This window comes from Periophthalmus magnuspinnatus, chromosome 18 (assembly GCF_009829125.3).
Source record: "Periophthalmus magnuspinnatus isolate fPerMag1 chromosome 18, fPerMag1.2.pri, whole genome shotgun sequence".
NCBI lineage: Eukaryota > Metazoa > Chordata > Actinopteri > Gobiiformes > Gobiidae > Periophthalmus > Periophthalmus magnuspinnatus.
In genome coordinates, this window is record NC_047143.1 from 21,279,644 (window position 1) to 21,302,136 (window position 22,493).

The window sequence follows — 22,493 nt, forward strand, 5'->3', positions numbered from 1 at the left end:
CCCTCTCTTTCTTTCTATTGCCATTCCTGCTCTTTAAAATCTAATATAATTTTGGCTTTACTACTAAGAAAGTGCAGTTGTAGCCCACTAAACCCCCCGTAGAGCAAGATGCAACTTCTCCCACACTTTCTCCATTAGACGAGTAGCAAGGTGTATGTAATACAGACCCCATCCCTCCTTGCAGTCTTCCCTATACTTCGTCTGCATCCTCCCCCGCTGACCATCCTCATCCATAAACATTAGCACTCCTCTCTGCATCCTTAGAAACTCTATAGTCCAAGAAAATGTTCCGAAAAAGTGAACAGCAGTGACTTAAAAATATATCAATGCTTGAGTTTGATGACAGTTTGGAGGCAGCACTCTGTTGTTGAGCCATGAGACAAGCCAAGGCCTTTGTTGCCATGGCAGATTGTGACAGTTGAGACGTTTCACATTCAAATTCCAAGGACAGAACTGTACGCTATGAGTTAGACACTTGCTTTTTAAAATTTGAAAACTTCACAAGTTGTACTTTTTTCCTGACAGAAACAGGAACATTGCAGAAAATAATGTTGTGGAAAAGTAGCACCATATACTAATATGCCAACAAGTTGCAAGTATCCAAACTAACACTAACTAGCTCACTAATGGACTTCAGACGTTAAAACGATTTAAAATAATGTGTACTATGTATTGCACATTAGAACTATTGCAACACTTTAGATAACCCACAATGAGTTTGTAGATATTTGCAGACATATTTCCCACATGCTTCATTCATACAGGAAATTACTGGTTTAAGTTCCTATTACAGTAGTAAGACCATCTGAATTACCACAATACCTCAGAATTACTGTAGTATTTACTGTTGGAAGTACCACAGAAGGTACCTAGTATTTGCTACAGGAAGTACTTTTTACTTACCACAGTTTGTAATAATGACCACAGTAAGTACCTACTAATTACCACAATATGTACCAGCTAATTACCACAGTAAGTACCTTATTATTACTACAGTATATACCTAGTAATTTCCACAGGATGTACATAGTATTTACCACAGTGAGTACCTAGTAATTACCACAGAAGGTACCAAGTACTTGCTACAGGATGTACCTTGTAATTACCACAGTTTGTAGCTAAGAATTACCACAGTAAGTACCTTATAATTACCGAAGGAACAACCAATGAATTACCACAGTATGTACCTGTTAATTACCACAGTAAGTACCTAGTAATTATCACATTATGAAACTATTAATTACCACAGTACATAGCTAATATTTACCACAGTAAGTACCAGGTAGCTCCCACAGGAACTACCACTGTAATTAGCTACAAATTACAACAGTCAGTACCTAGTAATTACCACAGTATGTAACTAGTAATTATGACAGAAAGTACCTATGACCACAGTAAGTAACTACCACAGTACTTTGTAATTACCGGTCTGTAACCTCTCTGCACTGTACCATTACCAAGATACTTTCAGTTAGCTACAGTCTTGAGTATCCACATGATCCAACAGCATGAATTTAGAAGTGCCACTCGAAGTTTTACAAGCAATAACGAAACATTTTTGGCGATGAGTTGACACAATAGAAGGCTGAGATAAAAGCCGAGATGCATCACTCTTTCCGCTCCTCCTGACAGCTCTGCTCAGTACTTATCAACTTGTATAATGCATAGCACTTTTTAGTGATAGCTTACCGTGCTAACGCTACATCAAAGCTCCATATACATGCATAGAGGGAGGCAATTAAAGTGTAACTCCCCTCTGACTAGTGAGGGTGCAGCATCTGTCATGAAAAGCAAAGCCCGCATTTGATCAGAGCAGACAACTGAGAAACATCAAGATTGGCAACCCTAAAATATAGATTGAGCCACCTTTCATCTGGTGATTGGGACTGGCTAAATATGTGAAAATAAAAAGTTCCCAGTTTTTTTGTTTTGTTTTTTATAATGGTGTAATTAAGGTCATTTGTGTTCCTTGTCGCTCGCTATTCTGTAGTGATCCTAAAAAAGCAAAACTGTCCCAAGTTTTACAGACATTTTGGATTCAGATTAAAGATGCCCAATTTTGGAAAAAACATGGAATTGTAGTTTTTTTAAAAATTTGTAATATATGTTTCAAAAGTAGGATTTCATTCGGAGTGCACATTGTAAACAACTCCAGGAACGTCTGAGAACATCTGCGAGAAGACTGAAATACGAACTGATAAACGAAAGCTAGAATCCCATGCCTTTTATTTCTATCCCTGTTTGTAGAGCTGTAAAAAACAAGGTTACTCTTTTTCCAATAAAATGATATGGTAGTTTGTTGTTTACAGAGGAGTTTCTATTAACTCTGAAACTTCTATTGGAACCAACAAGTAAATATTTGTTCTCTGGCTAAATTCTGAGTTTCACTGAAATTTCTGTCAAATTCATTTCAAAACTTTTGATATTAACCCGCTACCAACCAACAACCCACACGCTTTCAGTTCAAACATCAAACCCAGCTGAGCAAGATCAGAAAAGCTGACAGTAGGGTCTGAAGGATGCTCTTAGCCAGTCAAACTTCTCTATTGATTACAGCGCGGCGCTAACACTGCAGCTAAGTGGAGGAGACTGGCAGGTGCGCTCCTGTCGGCGGAGGAGTGGGAGGAGCTCAGATGTGACAGGTGATTGATGCGCTGTCGATCGCTTCAGAGGCGTGAGCGCAGATTTACGACCAGACTGTGGCCACCGGAGCTGCTCTAGCCATTGATCAATTTGTTGTGTGTGCCCGTGGACTGGATGGGGCACAGCTGTGGAGGGAGTCAATGAGGGCACTGTAGGAAAGATCCCTTCTGCTGCAGAGCCATGATGGGCCGCTGTGTCTCATTACAGAGATATACAGTCTGCCGTGAGTGAGCGCTGAGCAGAGCCTATTGTGCTGCTATGCACTGTACCAGGCTTGTATTTAAGCAAGAGCCGACTATTTCACTGGAATGTCTTTCTACATCATATATCCTGAAGACAAAATAAAGCTGCTGAATGAAAGTTTTTGGTCGAGACTTCACCAGCTGCTTGTCTTATATGTGATATATCTTACTTCACCTAGAATAATCCACAGTATGTCATTAAACCTAGGCATTTATTCAATCAGACATTCCTGCTGCCAAAAAATACCTTGAAAACAGTGAGTGGGTTCACCTTACCAAAGATCTGACCTGTAACTTGGCCAGGTAGCAACATCTGCTTCTCTCCATGGATATAGAAGTTCAATGCTGTACTGTGGAACATTCCAGGGCAGCAAAGTAATACTATCATACTATCTCCATGGAGACAAGAGGGTGGCAGAAAGTTGCAAATTACACATTTAAATGAATTTAGTATGCTACCCCGTTTGTCTAAACTGTAATCAGCACTTCCACTTGAAAATTTTGACAGAGCATGAGGGGCAATCAAGATTTTTGTTGTTGTTTTGATTTTAGCTTAAAAATATAGGTTTTGTCTATGAAAGTGATTAAATGGTTTATATAAGTGATTAAATGGTTTACATAATTACTGATTAAAAAGTAAGACATTACAACTACACTTTTAACAGCCACTTAATTCGTAACGAAGAAGTAGTTGATTAAAAAGATTCAGGGTTAGTACTTCATTTACTCCCTAACTCCTAACCTAATAATCTTAAACTATTAAGAGCTACTGTTCATTATAAATCAAGTCTTTGTTTTAGTAAGGCCATTTAAGGTGTAGTTACTTTTGTATTATTTTGTACGGTATCATCTAACAAAGATCACACTGTATTATCTTCTCTAATGTAAATTCCGCTAATGCATTTTTAACCCAGCAGTCTTGCAGTAATTACCCAGAGTTAGTGAGCAACAAGTGAGAGATGGAGTGTTAAGAGCGCGAGTGCTGGGGGAGGGCAGCAGATGGCGCTAACACGGGCGGCTGCGGTGACACTTCCCGCAGAGCCGCAACATCTGCCTGCAGACCCGGCATTCATCTCAGAGTCAGCGGTGCAGCCCGACCGAATCACCTACCGCAAAGAGGGGAGGGCCAGAGCAGCCGGGAGCACCCATGCAACAACAATGCAGACTCGTTTCATTTGGGTGATCTGTCATTAGCAACCTGGAGTTTTCTGGGCAATTAGTCCCAACCGATAAATGTATACAAAAACACACAACAAGGCACCCTATACAACTTTTCTGAAGGACAGTATTAAACCTGCTTGTGCCGTAGACATTGCCCAGAATGTTTCAAAATATAACATTAAAGCTAACAATTTTGCATTAATTCAATTACAGATGGTTATATTGAACAGAAAATACGTTAAAAAACATCGCTACAGATCTGAGCTATGGTGGCGTCATGTGCTTGTCTCCATGTGATAGATGGTATGCACATATACGCATATATACTGTATTGCGTAACAAGTAAACCCTGCCAGAAAAGTTCAAATAGTGCACTTGGAATGGTGGAAATTAAAGATTATTTTAGTAGTTGGCTAGTCTAACTTGTCAAGGATTAAAATAGCCAAGTTTTATTTTATTAGTGGATTAGCAATAATTCAGATTAATAGTTGCAGCCTTAAATATTGTCCTTGTTTTTGCAGCATCTTTTCCACTGCAGTACAATAACTGTAACGCAACTGTTTCAGACTTTCAGACAGTGGCCTTGAGTCTCCGCGATAACTGAAGCTTACATACAGTATCCTTCACAGCAACAACTAAACTTTTCTAGGAGGAAGTTGTGACCTGAATGCAAAAATAACTGACAAAAGTGTTCAATACGGTAAAATAGGCAAACAGTACAGCACAATGTAATGTGAGATCGTCGAGAAAGGCCACATTACCTTGGTCAAATCGCAGATCCTCAACAGGTCATTTTGTGCTTTCCCACTGTGAACTCTTTCTCTTTCTTTTGCAACATCGATATCCTCTTCCTCGTCTGATATAGATTTCCACTTCACAAGCCTGTTAAAGAAGACATATTATGCTTTTGGGGGGTATTAAGCATGAAACTAGAAAATATGTAGATCATTATTTCATTCGTTCATTTTCTGATAATTCTGATTTGTTGATAATGTTGTTTTCTTATCAAAACATACCTGGAGTTGTGTTTTGTTTCATTCACACATGTTTGAGTAATCGCTTATTATTAGTCTGTATTTACCACATGTGTCAAACTCAAGGCCTGTGGGCCAAATGCGGCCCGCCATGTCATTTTATGTGGCCCACGACAAAGTAAATTAAAAGGTGTGACTGTCTTAAAATGTAGTTTATCATTAGATACACAGTTACACAGCCATTTTTTCATGTCTATGCAAATCCATATACAATATTTGTAATTTGAATAAGTAATAAATGTAGAAACTGTTAATTAACAAGATTAAAAAGTAGTTGCATTTATTTTAGATTACATTTGGTTACATTTAGTGACATCTTACAGTTACATCTGGCCCTTTGAGAGCGACTATTTTATTGATGTGGCCCTCTGTGACAATGAGTTTGACAACCCTGGTCTATATCTATTAAACTCAAAAAGCTCTGTTCCACCTTGTGGTGTCATGTGGTAATACAGGGAGTGGTCCTGTAAGTGTGTTTTTAAACTCCATACATCGTCGTCATTATCATTTGAATCATTTTAGAATTGCTAATTTCTACTGGACAAAAGTTAAAAGGTAGATGCTAACTTGAAAACTACCACTTCATGACATCACAAGGTGGAACAGAGCATTTTGAGCTTAATAGATGTAGACAGACTAATAATAAAAGATTACTCAAACATGTGTGAATGAAACAAATCATAACTTCAGGTATGTTTTTGAGGAGGTAACAACATTATAACACGACTTAAAGCACACAAGAGTTCATATTGTGTATTATAGGACCTTTAATAATGAGTTCCTGTTCAAAACGGCCTTTCACGGCAGTAGTTTTTCAATTACTTCTTTTTTTATTGCAGAAAAATGGCTATGTGACATTTTTGAACCCTAAAGGTATCACCTGGAGACTGAACTTTTTCAGTAATTGCAAGTAAGTACGGAGACGTGGATGGAGATAGGGGGTAGGTGAAAACAACAGGTTTCTGAGCACTCACGCCTCAAATGCAGGTCAATATAGGACAAATGTGCATGAATCAATCAAAAATATAACCCAGACTAAGTCAATGATGAGGGAACATAGTTAAAACATCATAAAAGCTTCCCGTAATACGTCCCCTTTAAAGTCAAAATGTCAGCCCCACCCTTTCATTTGAATTAACCACACACCACATTGCAAATTATAATGGTTAAAGTTTAAAGTCAGGGCCAGGCATCTTGGCAATTTTCATAAATAGTAGTACGAGTTTTGGGCATTAGTAGTCATAGCAACCTGCAGTGAGTAAACAACAAAAACGACCAAACTGGGATATCATTTGGCAAACACAAGCAGATGTTTTATATGAAATGTCTCTACAGTATATTACCAATTTAAATGGTGACAAATGGAAAGGGATATCTCTACCCAGTGCTGAAAAAACAGATGGGAGAGAGAATAAACAAATACAAATCAAAGGAGGCAGTGAATAATGCTGCATCAAAGGAGGATGTGACTAAAGTGAGATGAAAGTGTGGATTTTACAGAGGAGTGTTTTGTGCAAATTTGAGTAGATTCTGACACCTCGGTTTGCAGAAGAACTTATACTGGATGAGGATTGTGATGGCAAACATGACGATTCCCTGGATAGACATAGCGCACAGGTTTTTGCCCACCATGTCCCAGCCCAGTGGGTTTTTGAACCGGTCTTCTCCTAAAATACATAAACACAGAGGTTAAGATTATAAGGGTAAGGTATACTTCAGTGTTATATATATATTTTGGTAACATTTTAGAATAACTACACTTAATAAAGAGTGAACAAAGACTTCAGATAGTTTATGTGTGTTATAATGTTCTTTTCTCACCAAAAACATACCTGGAGTCGTGTTTGGCTTCATTCACAAATTGAAAACATTATTTATGCCAATATTTTGGCATTTGAGAGTTTTTCTCAAAAAAAACAACAACATTCTGTTCCACCTTGTGATGTCATGTTGTAATACAGTAAATGCTCCACTGTGTTTTTAAACTCCATGCACCTTCACTAGAATCATTTGGATGATTTTAGCCCTGGAATTGCCTATTTCTACTGAACCAAAGATAAAAGGGAGCTGTTAAATTGAAGACCACTGCGTCATGACATCACAAGGTGGAACAGAGCATTTTGAGCATTAGAGATGTAGACAGACTAATAATAAATTATTACTCAAACATGTGTAAATGAAACAAAACACAACTCCAGGTATGTTTTTGAGAAGGTAACAATATGGCTTAAAGCTCAAGAGTCAATTTTATGTGATATAGACCTAAAAATTCTGAAATATAATGGATTCTACATATGTATTTTGTACGACAATAACACTGCTCACCTCTGGACTCAGTACAAAAAAGCCAGTCTACAGAGGCTGCAGGTGGCTTATAATGACGCGTTGCGGGTGCTCTTGAGGAGGCAATGATGAACCAGTGCGACTGAAATGTTTGTCACTGCACGAGTGAATACATTGCAAGCTGTACTGAGAACTTTAATGTACAGGTTTATCTGCAGACTGTACAAGTCAGAAAATGAAATTATATTGTCACTCACAAGCATAAGATGCAGTGCAATTCGCTACCAATCCAGAATGTGGAGACATTGGTATGGTTGTCTTTTTAAAACATAGATGTTTATTGTTTTGTATTGTTACTGTCTGTTTTTTGAATGGACTACGAGTCCGAAATAAAGATGAATTGAATTGAATTAAGTAACACAAATCAAGACACCTCGGCTGCTAATGCTAATCAGTAAATGTTAATTGCACCAATCCAGCCAGAAAGGTTCACAGTCCAGTCCAGTATGCTTCTTTGTTGGTCCCAAATCTTTAATAATGTAGAAAGATTAAAAATCATGAATCATGCTAATCCCAATTGGAGGGCATATTACACACAAAAAAAAAAGCCAAAAGGAAATAAGATATGCAAATTACAACAATGATAAATATTGATACAATCACTTCACTTTCTGCTAGTCAACTTGACAGAAAAAACATTGTAATTATTCTTAAATTTGCATAACTGTTCCTCTATAACAACCATGATGTTATTTGTTTGGCTTCTGACTGTTACTATTCTTTAGTAAACAGATGGATGCTTTTTTATAGACACTAAAATGCAAAATTAAGTCCATATCTACGGTTCTCAGATGTTGATTTAGAATCCAAACAAAAAAAGATTCACAAGATGTCTGTTCTTTTCATGAGAGCAAAGTATAAAAGTGAGCATCTCAAATTTTTGTCAGCTTTTTGATGTGTTTTGGAAAGCTGCTGTGAACGGCACTTAGTCTGCGATGGAATAAACAAGACGTCACCTGTGTCATGAGAGGAACTGTCTTGCATCCTATACTTGCAGTGGAAGGTCTGTTTTGGCTAATGAAGGCATAAGTAAAGAGTATGACAGACCCACATTCACGGGACAGGAAAAACGGATGCGCTTTGAGTCTCATTCTGGAGTAAATAGCCTCCTCTTCACGTCGGCCATTTTAACTTGTGATTGCTTTTCTCTTGGGCGCCGTCGCTTCCGCAAATGATTCCTCACACCACTATTTCCTGCTTCATCTCTTCTGATAAGACCTCATGCTCCTCTTCTTCACCTCTCGATTGGACTACTCAACCTCCAGTGTCTTTAACCAGGGCTAAATATAACCCAGGGGAAGACAAGTGCTATGGAATGGGGACGATTGGTCAAATATTCCTCTCTGTGTCAGTTGGAAATCAGATGTTAAAGGAGCACTTGTATGAGCAAACAGGTCTACGCTCTAGTAGCAGCTGTTGCTACTTATGAAAAATGGCACCAATTTACATGTCTGAGTGGATGACACAAGTTATATTTCCTGTGAATGTTTTTTCCACATATGAAAGATAGTAAAGTCAAAAATATACAATTTATTTATCCATTATTCATTCACTTCATACTCAGCGGTTAGCTACTGTTGCATCCATAGCTGTCCTGGGGCAAACTGATGTAAGTAAGGCTGCCAATCTGCGCCAACGACCCTTCCCTTCACCATCTACACTTGTGCACACACCACTTTCATACTAGGCAATGTGGGTGAAGTGCTTTGCCTAAGGACACGACAACATTTTTTGTCACTGGCGCCCCGCTGTGGCACCTGGAATTCCCAGCTGTCTCCCATCCAAATACTAATCAGGCCCAGCCCGGCTTAGCTAGTGACAAGATCAGGCTTTGACAAGGTTTGGCAGGTTTGGTTTTGCTGTCGTTCAGCACTTTGGTGAACATTGGCTGCTTTAAATGGGCTCTATAAAATGTTTTCACTGATTTGATTGGATTAAATACTTTTTCTATTGCAGTTTATTAAGTAATGAATGATCTAACCTCATTAAAACATTACAACATAATCATGGGTTTTCTTTTCTAGACTCAATTTTAAGGACTTTTGAGCATTAAGGACTGGTTTGAATAGCTATTTTCTTATGAATATTTGGCAATGTTATCTAAAAGAGCACTTTCTACGCAATTTTATATAAACATTATTCGATTCAACTAAAACAGCATCACTTTTACACTTAAGTGTCATTTCACTTAACCACGAAAACAAGATTAAAAACTTTTCTTACCAATTTGAGAAAAAGTTTTGTAAAATAATAGGAATCTCACCCAATTCAATGTAGGCTGTAGCAATGGCTTGGTTCTTGGCCATGTCGATTAGCCCTCTGCCCAGACAGAAGTGTGGGAATATGAGGAGCACCTGCTTCATGATGTCATTGACGCGGGTGATATTCTGTAGAAGAGACACAACACACAGAGCAATTACACAAACAATGTGACTGAGAATGAATCATCAGATGCTTAATATGTTGCATCTGGGTTCAGGGTGGACCAAGCCAGAGGAGCGACAGGTTTGAGAAGGATATTAAAGGTCCTGTTACGTAAGTTTTCTGGTGTACAGTCTGCCACTTGCTCGTCTCCATTCAGATGTTGATACTTTGCCTGAAATGTTCCCCTGTATGGACTTTCAGAAGAGACAACAGCCTCATTTGGGGGCGGACGCATCCAGCCAGGGAGCGTTTCCATCACAAACGGCCCAAGCTGCTTTTGGGTGTGACACAGGTCTAGCAAGACACACCCAGAGGTGACACCAAAAAGAATGGAGCTACAGGAGCATCAACACAGGTCAACAGAGGAACAATAATGAGCAGCGACGATAAAGTTTACGCACATCATGCTTCCGCTCGTCAATACGTACAAACTTCTGACATTGAGCACCCGAAGCTGAGGAAACTACAAAAACGATAGCAAATACAGAGATTGTTCCTGCAAAACAGCATAGCGATACGCAGACAGTGCCGTAAAAGGATACTTTCACTGCTGATGCTGGGGCCACGTACCAGCCCGAGAGCTTCGTCTACGCTGAGAGTAGTTAAAAATTAGCTAATTTAAAGTTTGTAGAAAGAACAGAAAATAGCAGTATTTTCATTGTGACCAAGAGAATTAAGGTGAGTTTTGTACATGAACCAATATAAGGTTTTTAGCCCAGTAGCGCAGCAAATGACTCAACATGAATACTAAACTAAGTATGGCTGGTCTACAAACGTGAATGCGATGCAAATGCAATTCGTAGCAGTTTTGTACTTCAGGTTATTTGACAGTACCACACTTTTTCTGAAAACAATAAAACCATGAAATAAGTCGATTTATGGAGTATGCTATTGCTAACAAAACATAGCATAACTTTTTGCTTTTCTGTCTGATTTGATAACATTGTGACACCCAGGTAGGCCCAGTACTTCTTGTAGTACTGTGTGATGCATTCCTTGATTTTTTTCAAATACACTCTGAAGACTTCCAGCTAAGCACATGTTCATTTTTAGGATTTCAAGGAGCACCTCAGGAGGAGAGAAAACTACACCCAGAGCAAGAATCGTCTCTAGCATTGTGTTTTTTTGAATACCACAACCACAAAAAGGCTATCCTTATCTCGACAGGATATACTTGGCTACATTCGTACTAGCAGATTGTTCATGCCGTCTCACTTCTTTCTCCCCGAGGCAAAACAAAAGTGATTTTAATTAGCGACAATGCAAGAGACTGGTGCAGGTTGGAAGAAGTACAGTTGGTTGAAGTGAAGAGAAGATTTTAAATATTACTAGACTTGGTTCAAAAGCCAGTTTATGTTTTATGCATGACGGCTCATTGCAGCACTCTTCAAAGCATCCATGAAAAGGAATACCAATTCACAATCATATTTTTGGGGTGAGATTAGTAAATATCCGGCGCGTGTTGTCAAAAATGTTCGAAATTGCAATGAAACCTATTATTGTCACCGATATTATTCACGCTTGAGTGTAATTGTGCTGTGTGATTTGCTGAGCGGAGCAGGAGCCAGATGCTACTGTCTGTCATCAGATGTTTTTTGTCAAATAATTGTCACTAAACGCTGGCACTGAAAAAGATAAGAAAAAAAAATAAAAAATCAGGTAGAGGAGGGCATTGCAATCTGGAAAATTGTTGTGGTAGTAATGGCTAACATGCATATGACAGGTTAGACTACTCATTTCACAAAAACATACATTTATTTAAAAGTTTAGTAAGAATCTTGCCTTCAAAAATGTACTTTCTGGTTGGACACAGAAACCTAACGACCTAATTTTCACCTAGTGTACCGGGGGAGCAGGGGAGTCGACGGGGGGACAAAGGCGTCTGTTATTTTAGGGAGATTTTAGGGGCCCAGAATTGGACCTTCTTCCTATTCATTTATATTAGAGGGGGGCCCATGTGAGGCTTCTTGCCCCGGACCCCCAAATTTCTGTTGACGGGCCTGGTACCTAGCAATGTTAAGCAGGGCCAAAATAATGTCTAAATAACAGTGCAAAATAGCTATAATTAGACTAATACAAACACATAACACCTTTATATTGTTTAATGAAGTTTTAAACTGTAAAATAAATGGGCTCCTTGCTTGTAAATTGCATTCTGTATGGAAATTTCAGTGCTGATGACATAACATATTTTATGGACTATAAGTCACACTTTTTCAGTTTGTCCGGGGGTGCAAGTTAAACTCAGATGCGACTTATATGTGAAATTATTAAAATATGTAATTTCACATCTTCGTTATTGTCTTTCAGCCTGTTGTTCTCTATTTTATTATTATTATAACTTGTCTTTAAAGATAACATGTTTGTTCTTGGTCTGGGATTTTGTAAAATAAATGTCAGTCAAAAATGTGACTTATAGTCCAGTGTGACTTAAATGTTTTTTTTCTTCATTATTATGCATTTTGTGGCTGGTGCAACTTATACTTCAGAGAGACTTATAGTCCAGAAAATACGGTAGGTAGAAATACTCCGTTTTACAATTCATACTTCCTGTGTTTTTGTACTTATCTTTTCCTTTTTCCCACAAGCTGCCACTTAAATGATATTAACTATGTATATGTACTTACCACAGATACTATGCCACCAAACCAATTAGAAAAAATATAAAAAAAAATCTTTCATATGCACTTTAAGATCAAACATGGATCTGAAAAGAGGTTTTTGCACATCAGTAGGAGGTGGCCAGTGACTTCCTGTTCTCTGGGGTGATGGATGAAAAGGCTTCATTGATCAAGATGTCAGAGAAAACCTTCAGATGTCCGCAAATGTGTTCGACAATAATTCATCACCGCTATCTGCATTCACACATGTTTTTTTTTTTGTTTTTTTTCTAAGAATAAAGGTAGTAATAAAACTGTAATGGCAATGCAGAGTTAAGCATGAATAACACTCAAAGTCAAGAGTCTTACTGTCTTTTAAACAAAGATTGAATGGAAAATAAAATAAAAAGATTCGTTATGTAACTTTTCTGGTGTTGGTCATTGTCATTATCAAAAAAGCAAAACAAAACATACATTCCTATGTCCGCATCGACTGTATAAAGAAGTGGACTAAAGGAGTTTGATGTCATTCATAGCGTTCGGCTCCAGTCAAATGAAGCTCGTCGAGGCTAGAGGTTATGCCGGTGAATTTGGAGTAGTTCAATATATGGAATTCCATCCACGAGTATCATAGCAATAAAGAGCCAATCCGGAGCGAGGCTGTTGAAGGTAACGCTCCTTCCGCTTAGCAATGCTGTCAATCAAACTGGTTAATATGAACATTTTAAGACCAAAATAATGAATCTGTTGGCAGCCAGAGTCGATACAGAACTATACCTATTTGGGAGTGAGAATGGGTGGCGGCTAGCAGGTTAGCTATGTCCATTTATCACAGATTTTACCTGTAACTTGGCCTGGAGGCATCATCTGCTTTTCCCCATAGAGGTAAGATTAATGCCATATTGTAGAGCATTCCAGGCAAATCAATATCATCTTCATGGAGACATTACAGAACGTTATAGACAGGATTTTTTTTTTTTTATGTGTATATGTAAGTTATGTAAGTTAATCGCAAAACCTTTTACATTTATTTAATCTTTTTTTTTTTTTTTGGTAAAAGATTATGAAAAAAAGTCCTTCAGCAATAGCCAGGAAACTGATCAAATCTGCACCATGTCATTTTAGTGAATAACTTTGTATTTGAAATTCAATAATGCACATTGGAATAGAGTGAAACACAATAGGGTTGACCTTGGCTGTATGAAGCCGGTGCCTGCAGCGTTAGCACACTCAGAGTCTCAGACCTCATTTGCGATCAATACATGAAATAAGGCCTTTTGTGGAGTGGGTGTACATCATGGAGATCTGAGGAGCTCTTAGCCATGAACCATGATGAAAAGCTGGACAATTTCCCCTCTTATGTTTGCACTACACACCCATAAATCATTTTGAAACGCATCCGAAGGTGGTATGCTGCAAGCGGTGCTTATCTGACCCATATCGCTAGCAGTGCTTATTCCCAGCGCGGAGCTTCATTCATAATGCTTCAAATCACAATGAGAGAACAGACACTGGTATTGTCCAACAGCCATGTTAGATATGCAGAGCGGTTTCATTTACAGGGACATTCGTTTTTCAGAAACCAGGACAAAAAAAGGACACAGAATACACATTTCAAGTCTGAGATACACTGCTCTTTCTTAGTGATAAAGTTGAAGTTCTATTAGTAAAAATACCCATATCGCTAGTGGTACAAACATATTTCATTTGCACTTTATAATAACTACATCTTAATTAGCCTCAGTAAAACTCCATATTTGTAAGACTTCATAATGAACATGAGTGAATACATGATGCAACTTATTTTGTTAACATTCATCTTTCTTTTGTCACAAATCCCATTGGAGAACTGAGGTGTACTGTTATCACTACATGCTGGATACATTGTGTATGTGAACGCAGATCAACAGTAAGCCAAACTTGACTTTCACGAGCCAGGAAACCTTTAATACAGTTTTCAAGACAGCTTACAATTCTTTACAATTGTGGTGTGAAAAGCTCGAGTGAAACTAGAAAAACAAATCAAAATAAATGTTCACTAGCTTTGTAATGCAGAATAAATGCATTAGAAAACAGCTAACTCTATAAACTGCTGCTTTATCGAATTACACTACATTTTGCAATCTTTTCATTACTAATTAGGTCGTTAATACGCATGAATATAGGTATTACTGTGCTAATACATAGTGCACCAGAGCTAACAAGATCAGGGGCTCGGTCTAATGCATGATAATAACATGTGCTAAAACAATCTCTACAACAGAGCTTATAAAACTTATTTAAGTCACCAAATACACATTAAACTTACAGCCATTGCTTTCGAAGGTGTAAATAAGATTCTAAACACAAGATGAGCAGTTTTGGACTTCAAATAGCAATCTAATTCTAACACGTATTTTTTTTTTTTTTTTTTTTTTATCTGGCTGAATTCTACTGCTGTTACCCATAATGCATTGTGACCACTTCATGGGCCTTCAAAATAAAAGTAACCTGAAGCTAGAGTGCATAGTGATTTTTTTAATTTATTTTTTAATGGCTGCCTTGAGCATAAAATAGTAACAAGTGAATTATGATGCATCTATAACTAAATTATTATGAACCTTTACTGAAACTGACTTTTACTGTGGCCAGAACATGAGGGATTACACTTACATCTAGTACGACTGTTACTGCTGCCGATTCCAGTGTTTCTAATTTTCTAGAATGGTACAAAATCCTTGTCTGGGCATTTATATTGAAAATGTAACTCTTCTTCAGTGTGTTCACTGTCTAAAAAATCACTACAAATATGCTGTATGCGGTTTCCTGAACTACAGTTAAAGGGCTCATATTACACTATTTTCTGATCTATATGATAGTGTTGTTTCTTCATCACAAACATACCTTCAGTTGTGTTTTGTTTCATTCACACATGTTTAACACACAAACTCTGCATATTTAGGCTGAGTTCTCAAACAGAAAACACCATGTTCCACCTTGTGATGTCATGGGGTGATACAGGAAGTGCTCCACTGTGTTTTAAACTCCATACACCTTCACTAGAATCATTTGGATGATTTCAGCCCTAGAATAGCTCTACTAAAATCCACCCAGACACAGGAATAAACATGCACACACAGAAAGGCCTAGGAGTCGAACCTGGGACCTTCTTGCTGTGAGGTGAGCGTACAACCTACTCACCACTAGACTACTGCTATTTGTAATATTCTGCCAACAGTACTACAACAACTGCTGTGCTTTGCCAACTACAGCAAAACCGACTCTATAGGAGGAGCATTGTACAGTATGTCAGAGCATACATCGCAAAAAGTACAAGCTATGTCTTTCTTTAAAAATGTACCCAAGAAGAGCACATTTACTTCCCCAAATGTCCTCGGTATCTTTTCCAGTAGCAGACCAGCGGATCTACACAGCCTGTGGTTCTGTGTGAGTGGCACGTGGAGGCGTATTGACCTAGACTTGGCTCCGAGGCAGTGGGATTGATGTAGTCGACAGGGAGAGGGTCTGTCCTGAGGGGAAACGCTCCCTGGGGCTGGGTTTCAGATGAAAGTAGGGCACAAAGTCTGCAGCGCACCACTTTTACTCAGTTTGAGACAATGCACTGTGCCGATTTATTACTCCGAGAAAGACGAGGTAGTTTTTCTTTCGTAATGATAGATTGGTTTGGTTTTGTGGTGGAATAGTAAAATCCATGATAAAGAACAAGCCAGTGTGTCCGTTCTTCTAATTCTTGAAGGTAGCTGAGAGGCTGGCACTGTCGTTGAATGTTCTGGGTTCAATCCTGAGTTACCTGGACATTCTCATATCCATTACTGTCATTCATAGGGATCGCCAATAAGCAGCCACAGATAAATTGTGAGTAAAGTGGTTGAAATGTGTTAAAAATGATGTTGCTTGTTGTTTAGTTTAATCTGGACACTTATCAATCACTGGCTTCTGTCATCTTTCCTCCACATCCTTATAGTTGCATGCAAACCTAGACTATACAAGGACTAAACCAGGACAAGAACAGAACACTACTTCCAAAAAACGACAGAAGTTTAGCCATCTCTGCTCATTTTCTTTGCTGGTCAGACAGTTAGCATTCACTCCTTATATTACGCACTGAATAGCTATAATGTTCTTGTTTAAACAGGTCACACAGGGACATCGTCACCTCTCCATGACAGAGCAGGGAAAGTTAGTCGATATATTCGTCGAGTATCTGGAGTTTTACCATTTGGCACGAGGCTCTGATTGATGCTGACCCACTGAGTTTGATATCAGCCCAGGGATCTGCTCAGATTAGGGCATTATCCAGGACAGACACAGCCTGAAATGAACTCTCTATCTCCCTCCAAAGCTTTCCCCCAGCAGCAATATGTAGCAAGTTAATCAATAAAACACATTCTTGTAGAGAAAATAAATATAACGGATTTATATGGTCAGTGTTCATTTTGTCATCGAAAATATAGTTTTGTCAAGGTCGTATTTTGGCTGACTAAAACAAAAATAGAATAAAATCAATAATAATAAAGCCAGATGAATGACTAAACTATGCATTAAAGTACATTTTCTTACGCAATTAAAACAAACTAATTAAAATAAGTGACTAAGAGTTACATTCCAGACCATATACAAACTCTGTGTCCACGTCCTCTGAAATAATGCAATAAAATGATCACAGTGAGAGTAAATAAACGGTAAGTTCACCATCGCACCATTGTAAACACACCTTGGCCCCAGTATCTGTTAAGTGTCTTTCCCAAGGACACACCATTATGTAATATGCAACATGCTTTTTCCCATTCAGGCAATATAATATATATATATATATATATATTTTCGTTAGCATAGCAGTTGTTCATTGCTATGGCAATGGTTCTACATTTTTATCCATCTTAAACCTGTAGACAGGACAGGACAAAAATAACTGGTGTAAGAGCTTGAGTAGAAGTAATTGTGTGATGACTGACTAATATGAAAATCAATACGGTGGGTACATAACCTCACAGAATGGACAGAGTAGCTTTCAATGCAGTGAAGGAAAGATGCTGAGCTTGCAGTTTTCTGTATTAGGAAAAAGAAGGATTGGGACAGGAGCTCCCACATAAACTCAAGAATAAATAACTGGCAATATTTCTAAATCCAATATAAACAAGCCAATATTTGTGTGATGTATTTGCAGATTACACCTTGGTACAAGAGCCTCTCCTAATAATGTGTGCACAAGTGCTCCAAATGTGGTTGCCAAATTGCATTTCATTAACTGGAAATACACAAATCGGTGATAGGATCAAAATCGCTGCTTTCATGATAATGTGTCCCTTCTGGCAGTGAGTAAAGATATCATCTAATAATGTATGTAATCTGACAGTGGATCCAAACTTTAGGTTAGGTTAGGTACACTTTATTGTCCCCACAGGGAAAACTGTCCTCTGCATTTGACCCATCCTTCAATGGAGCAACCTGACAGGAGCATCTCTGAGATGTTGTTGCTAGACCTGCTCAGGACAGGATTTTACCTATAGTGCATGCTTTTGGGTTGATGGGGGAAACCGGTGTCCCCAGAGGAAATCCACCCAGACCCGGAACATTCTTGCTGTGAAGCATGAGTGTTAGCCACTAAGCCACTGTGTCGCTAAAAAGGGAGTATTTTACTTACACGGGGTATTAATTGCTAAAACATAACATATTTAGATCAGTTGTATTTAGATCAGAAAACAACATATGAATGTGTTTTATAAGTTTCACATATGTTTTTGATGCTCTGAGTCTCCCCTCCCTCTCTCTGCCCTCTGCGTTAAGTCATCCCCCCTTCATAAAACTACTGCACATCGCATCAAGTTGTTGTGTACAGTTTTGTATCATGTTTGTACATATTTATGGAGATTTCTCGTGTGGGAGCATGGGTGACGTGGGCTAGTGGGCTGAGCATTTCACAGAATCTCACAGCTAACCGTAAGGAGGGTTTGACTAGGGCCCCAGAGAAATTGCTAAATTACAGATTACAGATGCATGGATGACATCTAAAACCTCTTCAGGCATGGTTTTGATGAGGAAAGAACGCTATAACATTATAGAAAGATCAAAAAATATATTTTGCATAAACCCCCTCTTTAAATTACAAATGTGCATAGCCTCCATCCTAAATAGTAATTGTTTTATCCTTTGATCAGAAACAGCCACTAACCAATGTGCTGTCACCAGCCTGAAAATAGAGTTTGTTTTTGTCAAGAACTACTAATATTGTTTTTATCATAACATTCCAAATTTAAACTCCAGTTTTGATATTTGATTATTAAAAATGCCATTAAAAGTAATTTTTTCAATATTTTCAACACACTTTTTTTTTCATTTTATCATGTGGTGTTATACTAGTTCAATACTGTTCTACAAAATAGATCCAATATTGTCCCTTTTACTTTTATTTTCTATTGTAACCTGATTAAATTTCTGTATTCGGGTCACTATCTGGATTTTGAGAACTCTACCAAACACTACACACTAGAGCTGAATGTGACGAAACCTTTTGAAAGTGTGTGCTTTGTTTCTTTGTCAGTTTTTTGCAGTACTGGTGACTCAACATCCTGACCCATTGCACACGGCGCTATGGTGCAATGATGGGGACATTTGGTCGGTGCCCCTTGTGGCAGCGGAGGAAACTGCGTGTGTCGGAGTCAGGGCAGAGGCAGACGTGAGGAGTGAAGTGGAATGTCCCTTCACAAAGCAGGGACACTCAGCTACGGTGCTTCAAATGTACCAGCAGCTTGTTTCAAATTGATACGCTGTCGACTTCACCCAAGTGCAATCGCTGATCTGTGCTGAGGTAGAAATACTCAAGAAGACTTAATAACAGTTCTATAAAATGTAACTTTTAAATTCTTCTTTTTAAATAGTAAAAGTATGGTAGAGACAAATGAATGTTACCCAATGTTTTTATGAAGTATTTAGTTTTTTGTATTTAAAGAGGATATGATTTCTAGGTTTTATATGTGACTTATTTGCCTGGGATCCAGAATACACACTTTTTCAACTCTTTATGAAGATGTGAGTCTGGTCAAATGAGCGTGATTGACAGGTGGATTAGCCAATCAGGGGCACACATGGTTCGTCCGTATTGGAAATAATAAAGTGGAAAAAATATCACAGGAGGCTGAAAAACATTGTGGATTTCTGTAGAGCGTAGCACTAAACTCAAGCTTCTTTGTTTCACATGTGTCACTGAAAAAAAATGATCTGATTGGATGATTACGTTGAACCCGGCTTGAAATGCAGTGGAGGACGTGGGGACCAGACTCATATCAATCTATATAAAAAAATACAGAGCGATATCATTCTGGATTTGCATGTGATTTATTGTAAAAGGAAGGACATTTGGCGTAAAAACAAAACCCCGCCTCTAGTTTGCAGTGGTGGTTCCTACAAACCTGGTAGTGGGTCAAATATAAGCTCTATTTGTTGAAAGGGATTGTTTTTATTCCAAAACTTTCCACATTCTGTCACAGCCATTTCCCCCCATTTTTAAAACATAACACGATTTAAATCCTAATCAAAAACCCGCTGAGTGACAGTCAACAGCCCTGTCCCAGCCTCCCTCTCCAGTCGCCTCTCCATTTCTTATTTAGCTCTTTCTTGGTGTCTTTGTCTTTTGATTCCCACGAGACCTAAAGCGGCGTGCAGTTTAAAATGAACACTCGCTGAAAGATGGATGAGGGAAAGTTCTCCCAAGACCCAAGTCTCCAAAAAGTGATTAAACATTAAAGCGAATGGGAAAATTCACATTGTTTGAAAAATCCTTAGGAGGATAAAGGAAATATATTGAAAGTTATAGCAGGTGGGCACATAATCCACCCACTCTTACAAAACAGTTATTAGCAGTTTGCGGTCATATGGGATTTATATATACATTATATATAGTTTTATATATAATTTTTAAGTCTCTATATGGACCTTTTAAAAGTTGGAAGCAACAGGACACAAGAGAAAAACAATGCAATTTCAATGGAAAAACTGAATATCACAAAATATGAAAAATCAATATGGTTTTGGCAAATAATAACCTCTCAGTTTCATGTAAGTGATATCAAAGCCCTGTCTACAGATATTTACAACTGTATCTGGCATTATTAGTTTGTTTAATGCTACCATCCATAATTAGACAGGCTGATCTGACCATGTTGCATTCTTACATATCACCACTAGATATCTACATTGCTGTAGTCTGATGGTGCGTAAGCTTTGGCCTCACAGAACAAGACCCAAGAGCTCAGGGATCATTCGGAATAACTAAGATCATAGCTCCGAAGTCCTAGGCCCTATGGAGCTATGTCACAGGGTCAACCATAAAAGTCCTAGGCAGATAGGGGAAGGAGCTTCAGCTGTGTTTGGTGAGTCCAACCACCTTAACCTGATGCTCGTGCTGAGGTGGGATGAGTGCAGAGATCCCCCGTGTTCAGAAACCCTGGGGGAAATAAAAGCACTGTATTGTGGGATGCTTCATAGACCCTCACCGCTGGTTAGGACACTCCTGAGCTTCCTATGCTAAAGGAGCTATGAAAGGAAGCATACAGGTTCTTTTTCCCAATTCCTACCTAACTCACTATTCGACAAGTGAGTTAGGACAGTCCTCGTCATGGGAGACGGTGACGCACATCCGGTTTTGGCTTTAGGAGGTAGGAGCTTACTGCCAATTTGACGAGGGAAGTGGGAAAAGGTTTAAAAAAAAACTTATGGATGGCAGGTTTAATAGGAAATTATGATATCAGTTTTAATGAAGGAATAACCTATTTTTTTAGGTTTTACTGGACAAACACTGAAATGTTGTCTGCACACTTTACCACAAATTATACTTTTTCTAAAGCTCAAATGCAATGTTGAGGCTAGAAAATAGTAGTTTTTCCATCATTTGTAATAAAAAAAGCAACTAAGTGAAATTCTTTACCATAAAAATTAAAACTTATAGCTTATGTTAGACTTAAAAACCATTAGCATTTTGATCTGCTGTCAGTTAATCACTGAAAATCTATTATGGTCTGCTTCACTTTTCCCTCCAGTCATCTCCATTTTGGGATTTTGAACATTTTGATTGACACAGCATTTTAAAAGGTCTAATATGTATAGGAAAAATGGCTATGAAATGTGAAATATGCGTCTGTCTGTCACTCACGTCATCGTTTAAAAGCTCCATGATGAAAGTGGCCACGCTGCCGTTGATCCCGATGAAGAGGTTGATGCAGGTCAGGACCACGTAGGCTGTGCTCGGGACACTGAAGACGAAGGAGGCGGGGTACATCATCGGAGTGATTGCCCATCTAAAAAAATAAATAATGATTAAAATAATTGGGAAAAAGTTGTCCCCTCCCCGAACCGCCACCTTAACGTGGTGGAGGGGTTTGAGCACCCGAATGATCCTGGGAGCTATGTTGTCGGGGGCTTCATGCCCCTGGTAGGGTCACCCATGGCAAACAGGTCCTGGGAGACGGGTCTGACTAAGAGCGGTTCAGAAGCCCATCATGGAGAGTAAAAGATCAAGGCCAGTTACGTCGCCCGGACTGGCGTTACCGGGGCCCCACCCTGGAGCCAGGCCTGGGGTGGGTGCTCGGCAGCGAGCGCCTGGTGGCCGGGCCTTTCCCCACGGGGCCCGGTCGGGCCCAGCCCGAAGAAACGACGTGGGGCCGTCCTCCCGTGGACCCACCACCTGCGGGAGGAGCCATGAGGGGCGGGTGCGGAGAGATCCGGGTAGCAGTCGAAGGCGGGGACCTCGACGACCGGATCTCCGGACATGGAGACTAGCTCTGGGGACATGGAATGTCACCTCGCTGGGGGGGAAGGAGCCTGAGCTTGTGCGGGAGGTTGAGTGTTACCGGCTAGATATAGTCGGCCTCACCTCCACGCACAGCTTGGGCTCTGGAACCCATCTTCTTGAGAGGGGTTGGACTCTCCATTTCTCTGGCGTTGCCCGCGGGGAGCGGCGGCGAGCTGGTGTGGGCTTGCTCATTGCCCCACAGCTCAGCCGCTGCGTGTTGGGGTTCACTCCGGTGAACAAGAGGGTCGCGTCCCTGCGC

General features: G+C 39.2%; 1 protein-coding gene across 1 annotated transcript in view; it reads right to left on the reverse strand.

Annotated features, from left to right (window-relative positions):
• Positions 1–22,493, reverse strand: part of LOC117385948 (phospholipid-transporting ATPase ABCA1-like) — a 260,381-nt gene that overhangs the window by 36,229 nt on the left and 201,659 nt on the right. The window contains exons 39-42 of the mRNA XM_055229034.1: positions 21,596–21,740; positions 9,687–9,810; positions 6,618–6,747; positions 4,808–4,928 (exon numbers count right to left, since the gene is read on the reverse strand). Of these exons, the coding sequence (XP_055085009.1) occupies positions 4,808–4,928; positions 6,618–6,747; positions 9,687–9,810; positions 21,596–21,740 (520 nt within the window). The remainder of the gene's footprint in view (positions 1–4,807; positions 4,929–6,617; positions 6,748–9,686; positions 9,811–21,595; positions 21,741–22,493) is intronic.